The sequence below is a fragment of the Pituophis catenifer genome, unplaced genomic scaffold (assembly GCF_029215685.1).
Source record: "Pituophis catenifer annectens isolate HBS135680 unplaced genomic scaffold, rPitCat1.0.hap2 SCAF_3, whole genome shotgun sequence".
NCBI lineage: Eukaryota > Metazoa > Chordata > Lepidosauria > Squamata > Colubridae > Pituophis > Pituophis catenifer.
Window position 1 is genome coordinate 215,980,200 of NW_027256883.1, and position 24,873 is coordinate 216,005,072.

At 48.9% G+C, this 24,873-nt stretch overlaps 2 protein-coding genes across 2 annotated transcripts; both read left to right on the forward strand.

Annotated features, from left to right (window-relative positions):
• The first annotated feature begins 1,163 nt into the window (after positions 1-1,163).
• Positions 1,164-10,448, forward strand: LOC139315508 (BPTI/Kunitz domain-containing protein-like). Its single transcript, XM_070941870.1, has 5 exons — positions 1,164-1,269; positions 2,793-2,963; positions 6,957-7,118; positions 8,855-9,062; positions 9,497-10,448. Exons 1-4 carry the CDS (start codon positions 1,164-1,166, stop codon positions 9,013-9,015), a joined length of 600 nt encoding a protein of 199 aa, XP_070797971.1. The 3' UTR covers positions 9,016-9,062; positions 9,497-10,448.
• A 2,267-nt stretch (positions 10,449-12,715) lies between these two features.
• LOC139315510 (BPTI/Kunitz domain-containing protein-like) lies at positions 12,716-21,640 on the forward strand. Its single transcript, XM_070941872.1, has 5 exons — positions 12,716-12,821; positions 14,345-14,515; positions 16,950-17,111; positions 20,321-20,457; positions 20,927-21,640. The coding sequence occupies exons 1-5, from the start codon at positions 12,716-12,718 to the stop codon at positions 20,933-20,935; spliced, it is 585 nt and encodes a 194-aa protein (XP_070797973.1). The 3' UTR covers positions 20,936-21,640.
• Positions 21,641-24,873: the final 3,233 nt, after the last annotated feature.

Consider the following 24,873-nt stretch of genomic DNA (forward strand, 5'->3'; position numbering starts at 1 on the left):
CACGCCTTTTATAACATCCTCAGACAAATGCAAGGGAGCAAAAGTATTTCTTTTTCAAATCTTCGTCACCTTTTAGGTCTTTTCCCAGGTACCATCACCATCTAAAGTTTAAAAGAAAAACCTTAGGAGAAGCAAATATTTCTCAATAATTTGTAGCTGGAAAGGACAAAAGAAAAAGGGAGAAAATGCTTTAGCAGGATCTCTCACACCGACCATGTTGAAGGTCCCATGAACAATCCTATTGGGTTCCTCCAGTCCTAATACCCAGAATTCCCAGCCAGCACGAGGTTGTGGCTGAGAATGTTGTGCCTTGTGGTGATGAGACCCTGCAGAGACCAAGTGGGGTTCCACCCTGGATGAGAAGATGAAGAAGAAAGGATCCCTTCGCCTCTTGCTTGGTTGAAGGAGCTTGGTGGCCCCCAGCTTGTCTCTTCAGCCAGCACAAGTAGCCCCCAGACATCCCCCTCCAGCGAGAATTTACCTACATTCTGCCTACTCAACCTCTTTTTGAGGTCCATGCATTTTCGGGGAGCAAAAGACAGGTTCACCTGTTTCCCCTCCCCAAAGCCGAAGCTCCCATCGCTTCGCTTTTGAATTTGGAGAACATAGGATTTGCTCCACCTCCACCACTCCCTTCCTAGTATCCTCTGGAAAGGGGTCTCTGTCCATCCCCCAAAGCTCAGGACTCTTCAGCCAGCCCAGTCTGTGTTGGATGTTGCCAGTCCAGGGGGGTTCAGCCCAACCCCAACCTCACCCCCATCCTTCTAGTCTGACCATTGCAATATGCACACTGGGGAGAGTTATAACAGTATAACAGAGTTGGAAGGGACCTTGGAGGTTATCTAGTCCAACCCCCTGCTCACACAGGAGACCTACACTATGGATTCAAACTGCCAAACTGCCGACCTTTTTGATCGACAAGCTCAGTGTCTTAGCCGCTGAGCCACCTAGCCAGTCTAGAGTTCAATCATTACGCAAGATTATTGCGTTTCTGGAAACCACTGCTGTGTCCTTCCTGCTTCTGAGGTTGGCCCTCCTGTCCAATGGCAGCACTGGATTGGGAAAGTCCCACAAACCTGCGATTATACCGCCACCAGCCCCTTCCTCCAGCTTTATATACTCCTACTGCCTTGGCCAAGAGACCTCATTCCTCCTGAGAGACCATGTGGGCCAAGCTTCTTCTCGTTGGGGTGCTCCTCTCCTTCTCTGCTGACCTCCATGCTGCTGATCATGGAGATGGTGATGAAGAGAGCCTGAAACTTCGAAATAGTGAGTAGCCCCACAGGAAACCCCTGGTGGGAGATGGGCCTGAGAAGCCGGTTTGGCTGGGCTGGGACTATTTTCTCTTCTGGGGTTAAAGATTAACAGAGTTGGAAGAGACTTTGTAGGCCATCTAGTCCAACCCCCCACTCAAGCAGGAGACCCTACAGCATTTCTGACAGATGGCAGTCCAGCCTCTTCTTCAAAGCCTCCAGTGATGAAGCTCCCACAACTTCTGAAGGCAACTTCTGTTCCATGGGTTGATTGTTCTCACTGTCAGGAAATTTCTCCTTATTTCCAGGTTGAATCTCTCCTTGTTCAGTTTCCATCCATTGTTCCTTCTCTGGCCTTCAGGAGCTTTGGAAAACAGCTTGACCCCCTTCCTCCTCTCTGGGGCAGCCCCTCAAATATTGGAAGACTGCTCTCAGGTCTCCCCTGGTGAAACTCTCCTGGGGCAAGTTTCAGGCTCCGGTGCCCTTCCTTTCCTGCAGGGCCATCCCACCGCTCCCAAGGCAGGAAGCAAGCAGGCAGCTGGGCTTCTTGGCCTGCTGCAGAGTGAGACCCTCTCCTTCCCAGGACCCCTTTTCCAGCTGGCAGACCTTGCAGACCTATCCCAGGTTCTCACCTGGCCTCCCTCATTGCCAGGAGCATCTTCTGGCTGCTGCTGCTTGGTTGGGAGTTTGCTCTTATGCCTTTGGGGAAGGGGGAGATTCACATCCAGGACCTTTAAGGGTGACCAGCTTCTTCTGGCGTGGATTTTTCCAGGCAGCCCACATTCTTGGGGTGGCTTCTGTACTCTGGGGATAAACTTCCTTGCTCCCTCCATGGGCGAACCCAAAGGACACGGTGGTGTGACCTACTGGGAATTTATCCACTCATTTTCCCACCTGTAGTAAACATCCCACCGAAGGATTCATTTACTTTGCTAAAGTTTCTGCCATTTGTTAATCACTTGCAATGATTTATTCCATTTTCCCAGCCAAATGAAAAGACTTTGCATTCTCCAAAGCCCCTGAAGGCAGAACAAGAAGCACCAGAGACTGAGCAGCCACTTGTCTGAAATTCTACAGGATCTCCTGCTTGAATAGGAGGGTTAGACTAGAAGACCTCCAAGGTCCCTTCCAGCTCTAGTCTGATTGATTGAGTTGTTGGCCTTCCTCTGCCCCAGGAGCTACTGACGGAGGCTTTGCACCCCTCAGCCCCTTCCCCTCCTGCTAAGTATCTACCTGAAGCACAGAGAACCTGCTGCCTTGGCCATTGCTGTGCTGGAACATGGGCCCCACCCAGGGCCTCCAGGTGGAGGGGAGGACAGTAATCAAAGAGCACATTTATATAAAAATATTTATTTCTATATATTTATAAATATTACATTTTATGTTATATATTTATCAGTATTTATTTTATATATTTATTGAATTATGTATATCCTGCCTTTATTGCTTTTTTATAAATAACTCAAGCGTAGTTAGAAGTAGGTGAACATATCTAATCCACCTGACAATACCCCCCCCCAATCCCTCTGGGACCTCCAGGTTTCTGCCAGTTGCCTCCAGATCGTCAAAAATGCAGCGACGAGTCCTCCCTCCGGGTCTTCTACAACTCCCAGGCGGGCGTGTGTGAAAAGTTTGTCCATCAAGGCTGCAAAGGCAACGGAAACAACTTCGCAACACAGCTAGAATGCCTGCAGGCCTGTGCCAGCCGTGGTGAGCAAGCGGGTGGGGGGAGGGAGGGAGAAGGCTGAGCCGGGAGGGAATTGGGGCTCTTTTTATATATATATATATATATATATATATATATATATATATATATATATATATATATATATATATATATATATATATATATATATATATATATATATATATATATATATATATATATATATATATATATATATATATATATATATATATATATATATATATATATATATATATATATATATATATATTTATTTATTTATTTATTTATTTATTTATTTATTTATTTATTTATTTATTTATTTATTTATTTATTTAAAACAAAAACATGAAACACATCTTTTCAAAACAAAGCTTTTGCTCCAGTCACATATTCAAGCAAATCATTAACAAATCTTATTTTTCAATTGACACAACTAAATATGTTAAACAAATCTTTCCCTCAAATCTATCGATATAACTATGCCATTATCCCCAAAAACCCATTACTTAATCTTGAATCCTAACCAATTATCAATCCATCTTTCTCTTTCATTTGCTTAGATGGATATATTTTAACAATGTGAATCATACAATTATATTAAACATTCCAAAAATATCTAATTTCAACATACCCATTTTGTTTCTAATTATTAAACTCAAAATTTATACTCTTTATTTCTATTATTATTAAGCCGCCCAGAGTCCCTTGGGAGTTGGGCGGCATAGAAATATGATAAATTAAATTAAATTAAATTAAATTAAATTAAATTAAATTAAATTAAATTAAATTAGTTTAGTTTAGTTTAGTTTAGTTTAGTTTAGTTTAGTTTAGTTTAGTTTAGTTTAGTTTAGTTTAGTTTAGTTTAGTTTATTTGATTTGTATACCGCCGTACTCCCGAAGGACTCAGGGCGGTGAACAGCCAACAATAAAATACATAAATACACAAAATTTAAAAACCCGATAAAATCAAATTAAACTTTTTGGCCCAGACAAATTAAAATACCCCAATAATTTAAAAACAGATTAAAATTTACATATTTAAAAAGGGAAGAGGGAAAAATTAAATTAAATTAAATTAAATTAAACCTAACTTATTCATTTTATCTTAACTATCATTCTCAACATGCACCTCGTCAGTTTAATTATCCCACCTCATTTTATATTTTCCAAAAAAGAAAAAAAAACAATGTTATTATCATTTATCTTTACTGTTAAACCAATCATTTTTATTTCTTAACTATAACACAGCATAACCATTTATTTGGCTGTTGAACACAGCATATCCTTTTTTATTTTTTGGCTGTTAAACACAGCATTTCATTTTTATTTTTTTGGCCGTTACACGGCATATTCAGTTTTGTTTTGGCTGATACACAGCATAACCATTTTGTTCGGCTGTTCAACACAGCATAATATAACTTTTTGGCTGTTAAACAGAGCATTTTCATAATTGGTTTAACTTTCAATCTCTACTTAAACCTTTCTTTGTTGTTTCCACCCATTTATACATTGCTTTTTCACATAGTCATTATTTTTCTGTATCCCTTTTCATAACATTCATGACATTTTAACATTGAGACATGGTTCTTGCTTAAGACATATCTTTAAATGTATTTAATTCCTTTTAACATTTTCAGTTAATCATATTTATCCTTATTCTTTCCTTTAGCATTTTAACTTTAAAACATAGTTCTTGCATCAAGCATATCTTACATGTATTAATTAATTTCTTTTAACATTCTTAATTTTTGTAAAAACCTCCCTTTTAATATTACAATCCATTTTTACTTTATTTTATTTTTAATCACATTATTTTCATTTCCTCACCTGCAAACATATAATTCTTTCCATTCTCCAAGATTGGTTTTGTTCTCCATAAATCAAGTTAATTCTCTTTTCTTATTTTTATTCCAGACATAATATATCAAATCTTTTTCTTTTAGGGCTGCGCTTAATCCTTCTTCTGTTCCTGCGCCAGTGTTTAAATTATTATTATTTCATCTGTAGGAGTTCCATTGTAGATTTCTTTTCTTTTCAGCATTATTTTATTTTATTTTATTTTATTAAATTTCTATACCGTCCTTCTCCCGAAGGACTCAGGGCGGTGAACAGCCACGAGATAAAACACATAAATACAAAAAATTTAAAATGAATTAAAAACGAATTAAATAATTTGGCTGAATTTAAAATACCCATGATTTAAAACAAATTAAAATTTACATTTAAAAAATTTAAAAAATTTACATTTAAAAAGGGGAGAAGATTTAGGCCAGGCCACCTTGATGGAATAGGAAAGTCTTAAGCACGCGACGGAAGGTGCGCAGATCCGGGATCCTCCGTATCTCCGGGGGGAGCTCGTTCCAGATTGTAGGTGCCCCCACAGAGAAGGCTCTCCCCCTAGGGGCCGCCAGTCGACATTGTTTGGCCGACGGCACCCGGAGGAGCCCCTCTCTATGGAAGCGTACTGGCCGGTGGGAGGCTATTGGTGGTAGCAGGCGGTCCCGTAGATAACCAGGTCCTAAGCCATGGAGCGCTTTAAAGGTGATAACCAGAACCTTGAAGCGCACTCGGAAGACCACCGGGAGCCAGTGCAGCTCGCGCAGGAGAGGTGTTACATGGGAACTCCACGTTGCTCTCATAACCACCCGTGCAGCCGCACTCTGCGCCAGTTGGAGCCTCCGAGTGCACCTCAAGGGAAGCCCCATGTAGAGAGTGTTACAATAGTCCAGACGAGAGGTGACGAGGGCGTGAGTGACTGTGTGTAGAGAGTCCCGATCTAGAAAGGGACGCAGCTGGCGGATCAGGCGAACCTGATGAAAAATCCTCCCGGTCACGGCCGTCAAGTGCTCTTCTAAAGACAGCTGTGAATCCAGGAGGACACCCAAGTTGCGAGCCCTCTCCGTGGGGGCCAATGATTCGCCCCCAATAGTCAGCGATGGCACCAGCTGACTATATCGGGACATCGGAAACCACAGCCACTCGGTCTTGGATGGGTTGAGCCTGAGCCTGTTTCTCCCCATTCAGATCCGTATGGCCTCCAAGCACCGGGACATCACTTCAAGGGCATCGTTGGGGTGGTCCGGGGTGGAGATGTACAGCTGGGTGTCGTCAGCGTACTGATGTACTTCACCCCGAAACCACGGATGATCTCGCCCAGCGGCTTTACATAAATGTTGAACAAAAGGGGCGAGAGGACCGACCCCTGCATCATAAAACTGTCTGCATACAGGAAGGAAAAAACCTCCTCCACAAAGTTCAGTAATCTTTATCTGTAAAGCTCAGTTTCCCATAACAAAGGGAAGTTATAAAGTTCCTCTTTACGCCAGATGGTGTCTCTCTATAATCCACGTTTCCATTAGTCATGCAAGCCTCCATTTTATTTATTGTTATATAACCATCCAATCTTCTTCTTTTAATTAAAAAGGTATCAAATCTTCTTTTTCTATTCCTTGTAAAAATCCAATTCAAATTTTTAAAGTGCTTAGTCTTTTAACCATATCTCCAAATTAATTCTCATAGTTCTGTTCCAAAATTAGTTGTTTCATGGGTCTTTATCTCTTTAAAGTTGTAAATTTAAAAAAAAAAATGCCAAAGCCCTTTTGTTGCATAGCCGCTATTTTAGGTTAGGGGTCTTCTAATTATTAGTAATGCTCCAAATGTTGTTACAAGCCTGGGCTGTTGTTACTCACCCAGCTTCAAAAGGCTCTGTTTTTCTCCGCTTAACTCCAGCACTTTTCTTCCCCAGTTGTCCCAGCTTCGTGGCAGCCGCCATGGCTGCCGCCCCTGCCGCCGACTCACAGAGGGTTCCCTCTGACCTCTGAGGAACTTGCATGTTCCTCTTGGTCATCCGAGGTGCCCCTCTTCTTCCCCCGTCCCTGCAAGATGGGTTCAGTCTGAAGACCCATTGGCGGTGGTTCGGCAGCCGGGGTTTTCGCGGGACTCATCAGAGCCCACTATTTCTCCAACTGTCTCGCCGCGATGCCAAACCGGAAGAACTTTCTGCCTCCCTCCAGATATCTGCCAACTCCCAAGTGATTCTGGGTTTGGTGACGCCTTTCGGTCCCGCTTCTTCTACAACACCGTCTCCAAGGCCTGTGAGAGTTTCCTCTACAAAGGCAGCAGAGGAAACGCCAACAACTTTTGGGATGAGGAAACCTGCACCCAGTTCTGCACAGGTAAGGCGGGAGGGACCCCCAAGGCGCTTTGCTCCGCAGCAGAGGCCAGAAAAGGAAGCAGTCCCAGGGGAAAAGCAAGCCGTGTCCAGCAGAGGGAAGCGGGCTCCCTGTACGTAGGACCTCCACCTCAAGGAATTTTCTATCTTTCCCGTGGGCTCTTACAGGGAATGCTGGATTTACAACCACAATTGCACCCCAAATTTCTATCGCTAAGTGAGACAGTTGTTAAGTGTGTTCCTCCCCATTTTGCGACCTTCCTTGCCACAGTAGTGGGGCCACCTCCAAGCCATGTCCAGTTGCCTCCCTTCCCTGGGCCTCTCCTTCTCATCAGTTGATTCCTGGTCTGGGACTCTGTAGGTTCCCGCTGAAACTGCCACACCTAGAATCCTGCATCCAGTTTTGGTCCCCATACTATAAAAAAGATGTGGAGACTCTGGAAAGAGTGCAGAGAAGAGCAACCAGGATGATGAGGGGACTGGAGGATAAAACAAACGATGAACAGTTGCAGGAACTGGGTCTGGCTATTCTAGTGAAGAGAAGGACCAGGGGAGACAGGATAGCAGTGTTTTGATATTTGAGGGGCTGCCACAGAGAGGAGGGGGGGTCAAGCTATTCTCCAAAGCACCTTTGAAAGCCAGAGAAGGAACAATGGATGGAAACTGACCAAGGAGAGATTCAACCTGGAAATAAGCAGAAATTTTCTGACAGTGAGAACAATCAATCAATGAAACAGAAGTTGCCTTCAGAAGTTGTGGGAGCTTCATCACTGGAGGCTTTCAATAAGAGACCAGACTGCCATCTGTCAAAAATGGTGTAGGGATGTGATGGTGAACCTATGGCACGTGTGCCCAAAGTGGCATGTGGAGCCATGTCGCCTGGCACACACAGCATTGCCCTTTCCTCTTCCGGGTTTCTGGTGCACATGTGCCTGCAACAATCAGCTGGCCTTTGTGCGTGCAGCAGTGGTGGAAACTAGAAGAGCTGGTCTGTGAGCTGGGAATGGGGCTTCCTTGAAATCCGGAAGTGGGAGTGCCCAGAAAGAAGGAGGACCAATGAGAATTCTCCCTTCTGCAACGTCATCAGTCTCCAGGCAGAGTCTCCCTTGACTTCACCCACTGGAGGAGAGAATTCCGCGCAGAGAACCCCAAGTTGGTTCTTCAAGCCAAGATCCTACACCCACTTTTTCCACCTCTCTCTCAGCAGAACTGACTCTCCTCCTTCTGGTGAAGTCCCAAAGGATTCTGCCCGGAGACTGATGACGCTCAAGCAGGGAGAATTCTCATTGGTGCTGCCCCTCGTTCTGGCCCCTCCCATCTCAAAAGTCCGAGATAAACACGTCCTTCCCTCCCCCCAATGCAGAATTGCAGATTCTTCCACTGGGGCTGGACAAATCTGGCCAGACACACATGCGCGTGAGCATGCATGCCTTGAGTATGTGGGCCACCAGCTGATTGGCGCATGTGCGGCAGTAACCGGAAGACTTGCTGGCTGGTGCACATTCCAGAAACTGGAAGGACCTTATCCAGTGCACGCAAACCCCCTGGGCAGCTCCTCTTCCTGGTTGCGGCCCTGACAAGCATGTCCGCGCGAACATGCAAAGTATTCCTTTTTCGGCACTCGGTGCTGAAAAGGTTCGCCAACACTGGTGTAGGGTCTTCTGCTTGAGCAGGGAGTTGGACTAGAAGATCTCCAAGGTCCCTTCCATGTCTGTTGTTCAGCTGCCATCTTTCCTGCAGGACCACGAAGACGGTGTCCAACGCCCCATGGATTTGGCATCTGTATTTCACAATGCGAATCAGATGCCGACTGTGGAGGAGGGTTATTGTGCTGCCCCACCGGCTGTGGCACTGCCTGCCAAAGAGGAGTTTTGGAGGTAGGGCTCCCATTTCAGGAGTGAGGGAGGATGGAGACGGAGAAGGTGGAAGTGGATGCTTCAGGTCAGGGGTGGGTTCTACTTACCTTTACTACTGGTTTGTAACAGGAACATGTGCACATGCTCGCTTTGCTCACCTGAGCGCCTTGCTTCTGGTGATGTCAGGGTCAGTGGGTGGAGCCTCCCGCCGATTTTACTACTGGTTCTATAGAATCGGTCCGAACAGGGGGCAACCCACCACTGCTTCAGGTCCTCTTTGCTGTCCCGCCACCCCCATTGCTGTCGGATGGCAGATGGGGCCCCCACCTTTTCCTGGGCATCAGGAAACCTTCCCAGGAAGGACTGTCTGGGCAGTGAAGGGCTGCCTGATCGTGGCAGGGTGGGGGCAAGGGTTGACCGTGGGTCCCCTGGACCAGGAGCCCCAGGGGGGGTGAGGGGATTGTGAAGCCCCTTATCAGTGTCCCTGCTGCTTCCCAAGGTGAATCTCTCTCCTTTCCTTCGACAGGAGCGCTAATCCTCCCCCAGGAAGAAGGTCTGGCTCTCGGAATGGCCGTTCTTGGATCCAACTCAAAGTGAAGACCCAGCTATGCTGAAAGTCTTCCTCCTCCCTCCCTCCCTCCCTCCCTCCCACGCCCTCCTTCTCCTCCTCCCTCCCTGCTCCTCCTCCCCCTCTCTCCCTCCTTCTCCTCTTCCTCTCACTCTCCTTGCCCCTTCTCCTCCTCACTCACTCCTCCTCCCTTCCTCCCTTCCTCCTTGCTCCTCCTCCTCCTCCCTCCTTCCTTCTCCTCTTCCTCTGACTCTACTTGCCCCTTCTCCTCCTCACTCACTCCTCCTCCCTTCTTCCCTCCCTCCTTGCTCCTCCTCCTCCTCCCTCCTTCCTTCTCCTCTTCCTCTCACTCTCCTTGCCCCTTCTCCTCCTCACTGACTCCTCCTCCCTTCCTCCCTCCCTCCTTGCTCCTCCTCCTCCTCCCTCCTTCCTTCTCCTCTTCCTCTCACTCTCCTTGCCCCTTCTCCTCCTCACTGACTCCTCCTCCCTTCCTCCCTCCCTCCTTGCTCCTCCTCCTCCTCCCTCCTTCCTTCTCCACTTCCTCTGACTCTACTTGCCCCTTCTCCTCCTCACTCACTCCCTCCTTGCTCCTCCTGCTCCTCCCTCCCTCTCTCCCTCCTTCTCCTCTTGCTCTGACTCTACTTGCCCCTTCTCCTCCTCACTCACTCCTCTTCCCTCCCTCCCTCCCTCCTTGCTCCTCCTCCTCCTCCCTCCCTCTCTCCCTCCTTCTCCTCTTGCTCTGACTCTACTTGCCCCTTCTCCTCCTCACTCACTCCTCCTCCCTTCCTCACTCACTCCCTCCTTGCTCCTCCTCCATCCCTCCCTGTTCCATCTGAGGGGTCTTTGCTCCTCTGCCTGTTCCTGCTCCCTGCTCATCTTCTTGCCCTCCCCCCTTGATGGAGATGATAACCCCTCCAATAAAAGATCTTTTCCTCTCACTCAAATCCCCTGCAGTCTTTCATTTTTCATCCTTGTAACCATCCTCAGTCTGGACCGTCCGTCTCGGGGGCAGCATCCTCGCTTTGCACACGTTTCCCCCGGATGAATCCTCAATCCTCTCAGCATCCCTGCTGCCAGCCTCCATCACTGGAGGGTTTCAAGCAGAGGTTGGCGAACATTGCTCTGAGGACCTCTGCCCTGGGCCGGGTTGGAATAGAGAACCAATGGCTGTCCATTTCCCCCTCCTCAGAATAACTGAATAACAGAGTTGGAAAGGACCTCAGAGGTTTTCTAGTCCATGTTCAAGTGCAAAGCCCAAGAGAAGGTATAAATAGCCCGCCCCCCCCCCCTCAACTCCATGGGCAGCTACCCAGGTCCCACGTGGTTCTGCTTCACCATTAAACCATCTTTCCAATCAGCCTCCATGTTTCCAGAGTCTTTCTCCTGGTTTCGAACTGAACCCAGATGGACGTTTCTTCCCCCACTCACACCCCTTGTGTCTCCATAAGAGTTGGTGGTGGAGGTGCCCGTCTCTCTGGAGCCAGCATTAGTTTGCATGCTGCCCAAGGAGACCCTCCCTCTGCAGGCTGGAGGGAGGGGAGGCCTCTGGTCTTAGCCCTCATCTGTGGCAATGTGCCGGGAGGGTGGAGACAGTCCAGCAACGGCAGGTCCCACTTCCCAGCCAGATTCGGAAGACAATGAATCTGAAGCAGACTTTCCCTCGCCTGGCACAGATCCACCAGGTTCATGGAGCACAAGCAAGTGGAACAAAATGTTCCTCACACAGTTGTGACACAAACTGTGCTGTTTGCGTTCTCACACCTGACCTCAGGAGACTGACATGGAAGTCAAGATTTGCGTTGAGATCTTGGAATGCATGTTTTGTTATGATTGACAGCAGTGTTGTTCAACCCTGGCAGCTTTAAGATGCTGGTTGAGGAATTGTGGGAGTTGAAGTCCACTCATTTTAAAACTGCTACGCTTGGGAGACTCTGGGTTTAAGAAGAAGGTTGTGGAAAGGGGCACCACTGACGGATACTCCACAGGCTGAGGGTGAAACCGGACTGGCATCCAACACGCCTTTTATAACATCCTCAGACAAATGCAAGGGAGCAAAAGTATTTCTTTTTCAAATCTTCGTCACCTTTTAGGTCTTTTCCCAGGTACCATCACCATCTAAAGTTTAAAAGAAAAACCTTAGGAGAAGCAAATATTTCTCAATAATTTGTAGCTGGAAAGGACAAAAGAAAAAGGGAGAAAATGCTTTAGCAGGATCTCTCACACCGACCATGTTGAAGGTCCCATGAACAATCCTATTGGGTTCCTCCAGTCCTAATACCCAGAATTCCCAGCCAGCACGAGGTTGTGGCTGAGAATGTTGTGCCTTGTGGTGATGAGACCCTGCAGAGACCAAGTGGGGTTCCACCCTGGATGAGAAGATGAAGAAGAAAGGATCCCTTCGCCTCTTGCTTGGTTGAAGGAGCTTGGTGGCCCCCAGCTTGTCTCTTCAGCCAGCACAAGTAGCCCCCAGACATCCCCCTCCAGCGAGAATTTACCTACATTCTGCCTACTCAACCTCTTTTTGAGGTCCATGCATTTTCGGGGAGCAAAAGACAGGTTCACCTGTTTCCCCTCCCCAAAGCCGAAGCTCCCATCGCTTCGCTTTTGAATTTGGAGAACATAGGATTTGCTCCACCTCCACCACTCCCTTCCTAGTATCCTCTGGAAAGGGGTCTCTGTCCATCCCCCAAAGCTCAGGACTCTTCAGCCAGCCCAGTCTGTGTTGGATGTTGCCAGTCCAGGGGGGTTCAGCCCAACCCCAACCTCACCCCCATCCTTCTAGTCTGACCATTGCAATATGCACACTGGGGAGAGTTATAACAGTATAACAGAGTTGGAAGGGACCTTGGAGGTTATCTAGTCCAACCCCCTGCTCACACAGGAGACCTACACTATGGATTCAAACTGCCAAACTGCCGACCTTTTTGATCGACAAGCTCAGTGTCTTAGCCGCTGAGCCACCTAGCCAGTCTAGAGTTCAATCATTACGCAAGATTATTGCGTTTCTGGAAACCACTGCTGTGTCCTTCCTGCTTCTGAGGTTGGCCCTCCTGTCCAATGGCAGCACTGGATTGGGAAAGTCCCACAAACCTGCGATTATACCGCCACCAGCCCCTTCCTCCAGCTTTATATACTCCTACTGCCTTGGCCAAGAGACCTCATTCCTCCTGAGAGACCATGTGGGCCAAGCTTCTTCTCGTTGGGGTGCTCCTCTCCTTCTCTGCTGACCTCCATGCTGCTGATCATGGAGATGGTGATGAAGAGAGCCTGAAACTTCGAAATAGTGAGTAGCCCCACAGGAAACCCCTGGTGGGAGATGGGCCTGAGAAGCCGGTTTGGCTGGGCTGGGACTATTTTCTCTTCTGGGGTTAAAGATTAACAGAGTTGGAAGAGACTTTGTAGGCCATCTAGTCCAACCCCCCACTCAAGCAGGAGACCCTACAGCATTTCTGACAGATGGCAGTCCAGCCTCTTCTTCAAAGCCTCCAGTGATGAAGCTCCCACAACTTCTGAAGGCAACTTCTGTTCCATGGGTTGATTGTTCTCACTGTCAGGAAATTTCTCCTTATTTCCAGGTTGAATCTCTCCTTGTTCAGTTTCCATCCATTGTTCCTTCTCTGGCCTTCAGGAGCTTTGGAAAACAGCTTGACCCCCTTCCTCCTCTCTGGGGCAGCCCCTCAAATATTGGAAGACTGCTCTCAGGTCTCCCCTGGTGAAACTCTCCTGGGGCAAGTTTCAGGCTCCGGTGCCCTTCCTTTCCTGCAGGGCCATCCCACCGCTCCCAAGGCAGGAAGCAAGCAGGCAGCTGGGCTTCTTGGCCTGCTGCAGAGTGAGACCCTCTCCTTCCCAGGACCCCTTTTCCAGCTGGCAGACCTTGCAGACCTATCCCAGGTTCTCACCTGGCCTCCCTCATTGCCAGGAGCATCTTCTGGCTGCTGCTGCTTGGTTGGGAGTTTGCTCTTATGCCTTTGGGGAAGGGGGAGATTCACATCCAGGACCTTTAAGGGTGACCAGCTTCTTCTGGCGTGGATTTTTCCAGGCAGCCCACATTCTTGGGGTGGCTTCTGTACTCTGGGGATAAACTTCCTTGCTCCCTCCATGGGCGAACCCAAAGGACACGGTGGTGTGACCTACTGGGAATTTATCCACTCATTTTCCCACCTGTAGTAAACATCCCACCGAAGGATTCATTTACTTTGCTAAAGTTTCTGCCATTTGTTAATCACTTGCAATGATTTATTCCATTTTCCCAGCCAAATGAAAAGACTTTGCATTCTCCAAAGCCCCTGAAGGCAGAACAAGAAGCACCAGAGACTGAGCAGCCACTTGTCTGAAATTCTACAGGATCTCCTGCTTGAATAGGAGGGTTAGACTAGAAGACCTCCAAGGTCCCTTCCAGCTCTAGTCTGATTGATTGAGTTGTTGGCCTTCCTCTGCCCCAGGAGCTACTGACGGAGGCTTTGCACCCCTCAGCCCCTTCCCCTCCTGCTAAGTATCTACCTGAAGCACAGAGAACCTGCTGCCTTGGCCATTGCTGTGCTGGAACAGGGGCCCCACCCAGGGCCTCCAGGTGGAGGGGAGGACAGTAATCAAAGAGCACATTTATATAAAAATATTTATTTCTATATATTTATAAATATTACATTTTATGTTATATATTTATCAGTATTTATTTTATATATTTATTGAATTATGTATATCCTGCCTTTATTGCTTTTTTATAAATAACTCAAGCGTAGTTAGAAGTAGGTGAACATATCTAATCCACCTGACAATACCCCCCCCCAATCCCTCTGGGACCTCCAGGTTTCTGCCAGTTGCCTCCAGATCGTCAAAAATGCAGCGACGAGTCCTCCCTCCGGGTCTTCTACAACTCCCAGGCGGGCGTGTGTGAAAAGTTTGTCCATCAAGGCTGCAAAGGCAACGGAAACAACTTCGCAACACAGCTAGAATGCCTGCAGGCCTGTGCCAGCCGTGGTGAGCAAGCGGGTGGGGGGAGGGAGGGAAAAGGCTGAGCCGGGAGGGAATTGGGGCTCTTGAGTCATTTTACAGACTCTTCTGCATATCAAAGATCTCTCCTAATATTGTGCCAATTCTAAGATATTAATGCAAGCTGCATATTTTGAGATATAGCCTACTAACCTGGCATTTCCACCATTTGCTGAATTAATGGCTGATTATTGGCCAGCAATAATGATGCCCCCCTCTCACGGACGTGGCCTTCTGTTCTACCGAAGGCCTACCTTAAGGACGGGTTTTGGAACCCCGAGTGGTGGCATGCCTCGAAGCGTCGTCTGAGGGGGGTTTTAATTAGGGTTTTTAATCAACTTTTAAGGGGACCCGGGAGGAGGGTGGTGAGAGATGACGGCTCCTGCAGCTCAGCAACCTGGCCCGTCGGACGGTTGTGGGGGGAGGAGGGGAGGGGGGGAACGAAGAAGTTTGGTGGAGAGAGGGTTTTTCAATCCCGGTGATGGTGGGGAAGAGCAGGGCTGGTGGGAGGAGGGGGTTTGGAGAGCCCTGCCACTGTGTTCGAGCAGTGGGGCTCTCCTGTCCCCTCGGGCCATCCTGCCCCCCCGGCGGTGACGGAGTGCGGACCCCTAGATTCCGGCTGGTATACCTGAATGCCAGCTCTGTGGTGAATAAGGCCCTCCTCATCCAAGATCTTATTGACGAGGAGGAAGTGGACCTGGCTTGTATCATCGAGACCTGGTTAGGGACGGAGGGAGACTGGATCCAGGCTGTTGTCAACGCTTCGCTGAGGGAGGGGGTCTTCCCCGCTGCACTCAAAGAGGCGGTGGTTTGCCCCCTCCTCAAGAAGCCCAACCTGGACCCTGACTCCCTTAATAACTACCGTCCAGTCTCCAACCTCCGCTTTTTAGTGAAGGTTGTTGAGTCCGTGGTGGCACAGCAATTCCCTCAATTCCTGGAGGAAACTGACTACCTGGATCCTTACCAATCTGGTTTCAGGTGCGGTCACAGCATGGAAACGGCATTGGTCGCCCTAGTGAATGATCTCTGGCAGGCCCGTGATGGGGGTTGTTCCTCCATCGTGGTCCTTCTTGACCTCTCAGCGGCTTTCGATACCATCGACCATGGTATCCTACTGCAGTGACTCGGGAGGTTGGGGATAGGAGGCACTGTTCTGCAGTGGTTCTCCTCCTATCTCTTGGGCTACTTGCAGTTTGTATCAGCGGGGGGTCAGAGATCCTCCCAGAGACCCCTCACTTGTGGGGTGCCCCAGGGATCGGTTGTCTCCCCCCTGCTCTTTAATATCTATATGAAGCCGCTGGGTGAGATCATTTGTGGTTTTGGGGTGAGATGTCACCAATATGCGGCTGATACCCAGCTTTATATCTCCATCCCGGATCACCCTAGGGATGCCCTTTCTGTGATGTCCCTTTGCCTGGAGGCGATGCTGGCTTGGATGGGTAGGAACAGTCTCAGACTCAACCCATCCAAGACTGAGTGGCTGTGGATGCCGGCATCTCGGGATCTAGAGGTACCATCTTTAGTGATAGGAGGGGAGACTCTTACCCCCTCCGCTAGGGTTTGCAATCTGGGTGTCCTCCTGGATTCTCGGCTGTCCATGGATGACCATCTGACGGCCATAACCAGGGGAGCCTTCGCACAAGTACGTCTTGTGCACCAGTTGCACCCTTTCCTAGACCGAGATGCCCTCGCCAGAGTCACCCATGCCCTTGTTACTTCTCGGTTGGATTACTGCAACGCCCTCTCCATGGGGCTGCATCCGGAGGTTCCAGCTGGTCCAGAATGCGGCCGCACGGGTAGTTACGGGAGTTCCTCGTTACTCCTATGCAACACCTCTCCTGCGCAAGCTGTACTGGCTGCCGGTTGCTCTCCGGGTCTGTTTCAAGGTGCTGGTACTTACCTATAAAGTCCTACATGGCTTAGGCCTGGGGTACTTGCAAGACCATCTTCTGCCTTCTTCCCACCGTCCCGTGCACTCCCACAGAGCAGGCCTCCTCAGGGTGCCATCAGCCAAACAATGTCGACTGGCGGCCCCCAGGGGGAGAGCATTCTCGGTTGGAGCACCGACCCTCTGGAATGATTTGCCCACCAAGCTGAGGATAGCCCCGGACCTCCTCTCCTTCGCCGCGAACTGAAGAGGTGGCTCTTCCGTCAAATAAATTGATCTGCTAGAGGTTGCACAAACTGTAATAATTTTAAATATGGTTTTTAAGGGGTTTTTAACTTATTTTGTGATTTTGTGGTTTGTATTATTGATTGTTGTTGTAAGCCGCCCTGAGTCCTTCGGGAGAATGGTGGCATATAAATCGCAAAAATAAAATAAAATTAAATAAATAAATAAATAAATATTGGCAAGAAGAGATTGGGAGGGGGGGGCGGAATACACTTCAAGAAACACTTTGAATCTTCTGCCTCCCTCCAGATACCTGCCAACTCCCAAGTGATTCTGGGTTTGGTGACGCCTTTCGGTCCCGCTTCTTCTACAACACCGTCTCCAAGGCCTGTGAGAGTTTCCTCTACAAAGGCAGCAGAGGAAACGCCAATAACTTTTGGGATGAGGAAACCTGCACCCAGTTCTGCACAGGTAAGGCGGGAGGGACCCCAAGGGGTTTTGCTCCGCAGCAGAAGCCAGAAAAGGAAGCAGTCCCAGGGAAAAAGCAAGCCGTGTCCAGCAGAGGGAAGTGGGCTCCCCGTACGTAGGACCTCCACCTCAAGGAGTTTTCTATCTTTCCCGTGGGCTCTTACAGGGAGTGCTGGATTTACAACCACAATTGCACCCCAAATTTCTATCGCTAAGTGAGACAGTTGTTAAGTGCATTCCTCCCCATTTTGCGACCTTCCTTGCCACAGTAGTGGGGCCACCTCCAAGCCATGTCCAGCTGCCTCCCTTCCCTGGGCCTCTCCTTCTCATCAGTTGATTCCTGGTCTGGGACTCTGTAGGTTCCCGCTGAAACTGCCACAGTTGGAATATTGTGTCCAGTTTTGGTCACCACACTATAAAAAAGATGTGGAGTCTCTGGAAAGAGTGCAGAGAAGAGCAACCAGGATGATGAGGGGACTGGAGGATAAAACAAACGATGAACAGTTGCAGGAACTGGGTCTGGCTATTCTAGTGAAGAGAAGGACCAGGGGAGACAGGATAGCAGTGTTTTGATATTTGAGGGGCTGCCACAGAGAGGAAGGGGGTCAAGCTATTCTCCGAAGCACCTTTGAAAGCCAGAGAAGGAACAATGGATGGAAACTGACCAAGGAGAGATTCAACCTGGAAATAAGGAGTATTTTTCTGACAGTGAGAACAATCAACTAATGGAACAGAAGTTGCCTTCAGAAGCTGTGGGAGCTCCATCACTGGAAGCTTTCAAGAAGAGACCGGACAGACACCTGTCAAAAATGGTGTAAGGCCGTGATGGCGAACCTATGGCACGTGTGCCCAAAGTGGCATGTGGAGCCATGTCGCCTGGCACACACAGCATTGCCCTTTCCTCTTCCGGGTTTCTGGCGCACATCCACACACGACAATCAGCTGGTCTTTGTGCATGCAGCAGTGGTGGAAACCGGAAGAGCTGGTCTGTGAGTTGGGAACGGGGCTTCCTCATTCAGAGTGTCCAGAAAGAAGGAGGACCAATGGGAATTCTCCCTTCTGCAGCGTCATTGGTCTCCAGGCAGAGTCTCCCTTGACTTCACCCACTGGAGGAGAGAATTCCGCGCAGAGAACCCCAAGTTGGTTCTTCAAGCCAAGATCCTACACCCACTTTTTCCACTTCTCTCTCTCAGCAGAACTGACTCTCCTCCTTCAGGTGAAGTCCCAAAGGATTCTGCCCGGAGACTGATGACGCTCAAGCAGGGAGAATTCTCATTGGTGCTGCCCCTCGTTCTGGCCCCTCCCATCTCAAAAGTCCGAGATAAACACGTCCTTCCCTCCCCCCAATGCAGAATTGCAGATTCTTCCACTGGGGCTGGACAAATCTGGCCAGACACACATGTGCGTGAGCATGCGTGCCTTGAGTATGTGGGCCACCAGTTGATTGGCGCATGTGTGGCAGTAACTGGAAGACTTGCTGGCTGGTGCACATTCCAGAAACCGGAAGGACCTTATCCAGTGCACGCAAGCCCCCTGGGCAGCTCCTCTTCCTGGTTGCGGCCCTGACAAGCATGTCCGTGCGAACGTGCAAAGTGTTCCTTTTTCGGCACTCGGTGCTGAAAAGGTTCGCCAACAGGATATACATGAAGGAGAAGGTCTCAAAATGCCTAATTTAAGACTATATTATGAGGCAGCTGTTTTATCAGCAATGAGCGATTGGATGAATTTAACAGAAGAAAGAATATTGAATATTGAGGGATATGATTTGGTTTACGGCTGGCATGCTTATTTATTATATGATAAGAAAGTGGATAAGACTTAAAAGTCACATATTAAGGAATGCTCTATTGCGTGTCTGGAAAAAGTATAAGTATAAACTAAACGAGAAGTTACCAATATGGGCAATACCCAGACACGCGATAGAGAATATAAGTGTAGAGCAAAAACAAGATGTGACTACATATAAAGAGCTTCTTAACAAGGTAAGAGGTGTACTACAACTAAAATCTTTGAATCAACTAAGAGAAGAAAGGATAATTCAAGCATGGTTTCAGTATGGACAGCTGCAAGCTAGATGGAGAGAAGATCAGAAAATTGGTATCCTGCAAAATGAGGAGAACTTGGTAAAACAAATTAGAGATCAAAGTCAAATGCATATAAAAAGGTTGTATAATGCATTGGTAGAAATAGATTCAGAAACGGAGTTAGTTAAGGACTGTATGATAAAGTGGGCACAAAATATTGAAGAACCAATAATGATGGAAATGTGGGAAAAAATATGGGTTAGAAATGTGAAGTTTACGCAAGCCCAAAATTTAAGAGAGATTTTTATAAAATGTTTTATAGATGGCATCTAGAGCCTGTATGTATCCAAGTGTGCAACCTAAGTGTTGGAGATGCGAATGTGATGATGCCACGTATTATCATATATGGTGGACATGTAAAAAAATTAAGGCATTTTGGATAAAAATATGGTGGATTATCCAAAACATTCTTAAAAAGAAGATAAAATTTACTCCACAGTTCTTTTTGTTGGGTATAATTACAGACTGTACGGTCATAGAGACTAAATTGATTTTAAATTTAATAACAGCAGCCAGACTTTTGGTGGCACAGTATTGGAAGAAGGAAGACTTACCTACTATTGAAGAATAGACACTAAAAGTAGTGAATTTAGCAGAGATGGCAAAAATTTCAGCATACTTGAAGGACCATTCAAATGAAAGATATATATATCAGAATGGAGTAGATGGATTGACTATATTCAAAACAAATATCGGACTAAAAAGTTTCAAATAGCTTATGAATGAAACAAAAATTTTTGTTTTGAATTATGTTTTGTTAGTTGAAAGGGGAGTTAAAGAGCAAGAGGGAGTTTGGAGACTACAGAAAGTTAGCATATTTTAGTTTATGTTTGTTAAATGTTATACCCTGTATTTGCTCTGGGAAGTCCGGGGTGGGTGGGTGGGGGGAGGGGGATTGGAGGGAGAGGGGTGATGAGGGTTGTGGGGTGGGTGGAGGAGGGAAGGGGGGGAGGAGGGATGGGAAAAATTGTTGTATACCTGATAAAACTTTTTAATAAAAAGAAAGAAAGAAAAAAAGAAAAGGTTCGCCAACACTGGTGTAGAGTCTTCTGCTTGAGCAGGGAGTTGGACTAGAAGACCTCTGAGGTCCCTTCCAAGTTTGTTGTTCAGCTGCCACCTTTCCTGCAGGACCACGAAGACGGTGTCCAACGCTCGGTGGAAATGGCGAGTGTTTGATACAATGCGAATCAGATGCCGACTGTAGAGAACCGTCATTCTGCTGCTCCGACGGCTGTCGCTCTGCCTGCGTAAGAGGAGATGAGGAGGTAGGGGTCCCATTTCAGGAGTGGGGGAGGATGGAGAGGGAGAAGGTGGAAGTGGATGCTTCAGGTCCTCTTTGCTCTCCCGCCACCCCCATTGCTGTTGGATGGCAGATGGGGCCCCCGCCTTTTCCTGTGCATCAGGAAACCTTCCCAGGAAGGACTCTCTGGGCATGGAAGGGCTGCCCTGATTGTGGCCGGGTGGGGGCAAGGGTTGTCCTGGGGTCCCCTGGACCACAAGAGCAGGGGGTGGAGGTGGTGAGGGGATTGTGAAGCCCCTTATGGGAAGGGAAGAATCCCTGGTATGAAGCAGATGTTCCCACTCCCTCAGGACTGGACCTCTTCCCTGGTGGTCCTCCAGCCACTCGGTCAAGCTCAGGGCCTGTGAACTGGGAGGGGGGACCAGACTCTGCCCCCCACTGGGGGGGGTTCTCTGCTGCTTCCCAAGCTGAATCTCTCCCCTTTCCTTCGACAGGAGCTCTGATCCTCCCCCAGGGAGAAGGTCTGGCTCTGGGAACGGCCGTTCTTGGATCCAACTCAAAGTGAAGACCCAGCTATGCTGAAAGCCTTCCTCCTCCCTCCCTCCCTCCCCCTCCCTCCCTCCTTTTTCTCCTCCCTCCCTCTCTCTCTCTCTCCCTTCTTGCTCCTACTCCTCCCTCCCTCTCTCCCTCCTTCTCTTTCTCTCTCCTTGCCCCTCCTCCTCCCTCCTTCCCTCATTCTCCCTCCCTCTCTCCCTTCTTACTCTTACTCCTCCATCTCTCCCTCCTTTTCCTCTCACTGTCCTTGTCGTTCCTCCTCCTCCTTCCCTCATTCTCCCTCCCTCCCTCTCTCCCTTCTTACTCCTCCTCCCTCCCTCCCTCTCTCCGCCTCTCTCCTTTCTACTCCACCTCACTCACTCCCTCATTCTCCCTCCCTCTCTCCCTTCTTACTCCTACTCCTCCCTTCCTCTCACTCTCCTTGCCCCTCCTCCTCACTCAACTCCTCCTGTCCTCCCTCCCTCCCTCTCTCCCCCTCTCCTTTCTATTCCTCCTCTTCCTCACTCACTCCTCCTCCCTTCCTCACTCACTCACTCCTTGCTCCTCCTCCATCCCTCCCTGCTCCATCTGAGGGGTCTTTGCTCCTCTGGCTGTTCCTGCTCCCTGCTCATCTTCTTGCCCTCCCCCCTTGATGGAGATGATAACCCCCCCAATAAAAGATCTTTTTCTCTCACTCCAATCCCCTGCAGTCTTTCATTTTTCATCCTTGTAACCATCCTCAGTCTGGACCGTCCGTCTCGGGGGCAGCATCCTCGTTTTGCACAAGTTTCCCCCAGATGAAACCTTGATGCTCTCAGCATCCCTGCTGCCAGCCTCCATCACTGGAGGGTTTCAAGCAGAGGTTGGCGGCCATTGCTCTGAGGACCTCTGCCCTGGGCCGGGTTGGAGCACACACTACTTCTGGTGGCAAAATATTCCACTAATTAATTGTTCTTGCTGTCAGGAAATTCTTCCTCAATTCCAAGTTGCTTCTCTCCTTGTGTCAGCACTTCAACCTGCATTTACTCTAGTGCTGACATAAGAAGGAGAAGAGGGGGCAGCTGGCAAGAGGACGCTTGACTTCTCACCTACTTATTTTCCCTGAAGATAATGTTTCCGAGGAGATGAGATGGGAGGGGGGGACATTCCTGGGAGCTGAAGTGGGAGATATGGGGAGAGTGATTTGGGAAGAGGGCCAATGAGATGCAGAGAATTGGGGAATGGAAAGGGAAGGTTTTGGGGTCAGGAAGTCAGTGTTGGCTACGCCACAATCGGGGACAGGTTGTCGTGCTTAATAAAATGAAAGATTTCTTCAAAGACTATTTGTTTGGAAATGCAATTTATTTTAATTGAGACAACATCAAAACCTGACAGATAGCCAACACTCCTTTCCAAGCCAAGCTGGCTGACCTCCAAACCTCCAGCTCCCTTCCAGATGTATGGAGTGAATGGAGACGCAGCCCGGACGTCATGGCAGAAAGTAAGATGTCCGAAGAGAGCTTAATTCAGGCAACTGGAAAAGAGCCAGTTCTGATCCCAGCCAGCTTGGATGCTACGGGGCTTCAGGATATTATGGAGCCTCAAACCCCCCTCCTCCATCGAAGCTGCCAGACAGCCAAGATCAGACGATCGTGCCACAAACCAAGAAGAGAAAAGATGAGTATTCGGAGGTTTTGCCAAAAGCTGCAGAGTCTGAGTTTCCCATCCTGAGCGTTCAGGGGAAGGGGAAACCCCTAAGTGAATTGGGGAGGGCAGACTGGCTATGGGACTGGCAGCAGGCCAGGCACCAAAAAGCTTCAGGGAAGCCACTTGAGAGCCCCATAGATGAATTGAAGGAGAAACTTGACCGTGCCATCCTTGGGGAGGAGGGGCCATCATGCAGGCCAAAGGAGAAGAGGGAACCAATCTGGGCTGATGAACCAAGAGGCCGTAGACTGAAGCACAGCCCTTCCCCCCCCCACACCAGAAGGAGAAGAAGCCCAAAGATGCCTCCATGGGTTCCTCTCTTACACAGCAAGCAGAGCAGTCTGGATAGGACATCACCTCCCCACCCTAGAATGAGCGATGAAGAAGAGGACCAGCGGCACCGAGGCTAGGCTTACAGAGCCCCGCGCTGGGAGGAGAGGGCAGCGAGGGAGGACCCACCCCATTTCAGAGGGAAGTTCGATGGCGATCCAGACCAGCTAGCCCAATTCCTCGACACAGCTGAGATCTACATCGAGTGCTAGGGACACCTCTACCCATTTCCCAGAGCCCTAGTGAGTGCCATTTCAGAAGGGTTGGAGGGAGAAGCAAGGAGGTGGTCAGCAGCCCTCTACAAGAACAGGGCCCCCCAACTGCAAGACGCAGATGGGTTCTTACAACTACTACGAGCCCAGTTCGAGGAGGCAGAGGAGGACCCCTATGTGGAGGACGAGCTCAGGAACCTAATGTAGAAGGGGAGGCCCATCAGAGAGCATATCCGTGAATTCAGGAGAGTCATTGGGACCTTACCTCCCTTACCAGAGTGACTACTGGTGTATTTCTTTAGAACAAGCCTAGACAAGCAAATCGCCCAAGTGACCACTTATCGGGACATCCCGAACCGACTCTCTGAATGGTTCCAAGTAGCAATAAAAGTTGACAGAGGGTTGCGAGCCAACAACATGTCAAAGCAACCAGATGGCAAGCAGAGGGGCCAACCGGACCAGGGACCACCCATTAGACGAGAAACCACAGCATCACAGCCCACCCAGAGGCCTGTCGTCCCACGGAGCCCACTGAGGTGCTACAGGTGTGGGGGGATTGGTCACCTGGCTGCAGCGTGTGGAACCCCGAGCCCGAGATCAGACCCACCGCCCAAGGCACGACCAGAAAAAGGGCCCAAGTGCACCACCAACACGCCACGGAAAATCCCCCAGGGTCCAGAGGTCTTCACCCACCTAACCAAAACAAGGGGGACCCCAGATGATGGAAATCAATCCCCCGAACTGTATGACAGCGAGGACGAGGGTGAAGACGACCCAATGGTGAGTGGACCCATCCACCCTTTTCTTTTCCCTATACGCCTAACGGCTCCAAAAACAGGAACCCAAGGGACTTTCCAAACCCTAATAGATTCAGGCTGCATGAAGTGCCTGATTAACCTACCCACAGTCCTAAAATTAGGGATCCGAGTCAAAAAGCTCAACCACCCAATTTGATTTGAACAAGTTGATGGGTCTGTAGTGGGGAGAACTTACGCCACACATCTGACCAAACCAGTGAAGCTGGAGCTAGCAGATCACTGGGAAACAATTCAGTTCATAATAGCCCCCAAAATGACAGATCCAGTCATACTGGGACTCTCTTGGCTAGACAAATAGGGCCCCATCATCTGGTGGCAAGAGGGAACCCGCAGACTGAGGATAGCAAAGGGCCCCCAAATCCTGCCACTCCAACCAGGCGAGACGCCCCACACACAGGGGCCCCAATTCCTCCCGCCGCAACAAGGGTCCCTCCCTAAGGGTACACCAGAGCACCTGGCGGACGCATCCGACAGCTCCCATGAGACAGAACAAATCCCAGAGGAGTACCAAGACCTTGCAGAGGTGTTTAGCAAGGCCGAGTGTGACGTTCTGCCTCTCCACTGCGAGGCCAATTGTGCCATTGAGATCATCCCTGGGGCAAAACTACCTAAACCCAAATTGTATGCCATGACGCCCCGTGAAATGCAAGAAATGTGGAACTACATAGACAAGAACCTACAAAGGGGTTTCATTGAGCCAGCCAAACCACGGGTCGTGGCACCGGTCCTCTTCAAAGAGAAGAAAGACAGCTCTATGTGCCTGGTGGTTGATTTTAGAAGTATCAACACTGTCTGTGTACACAACTTATATCCCCTTCCCCTCATGAAAAACATGCTAGCTCACCTGGCCAAAGGGGAAGT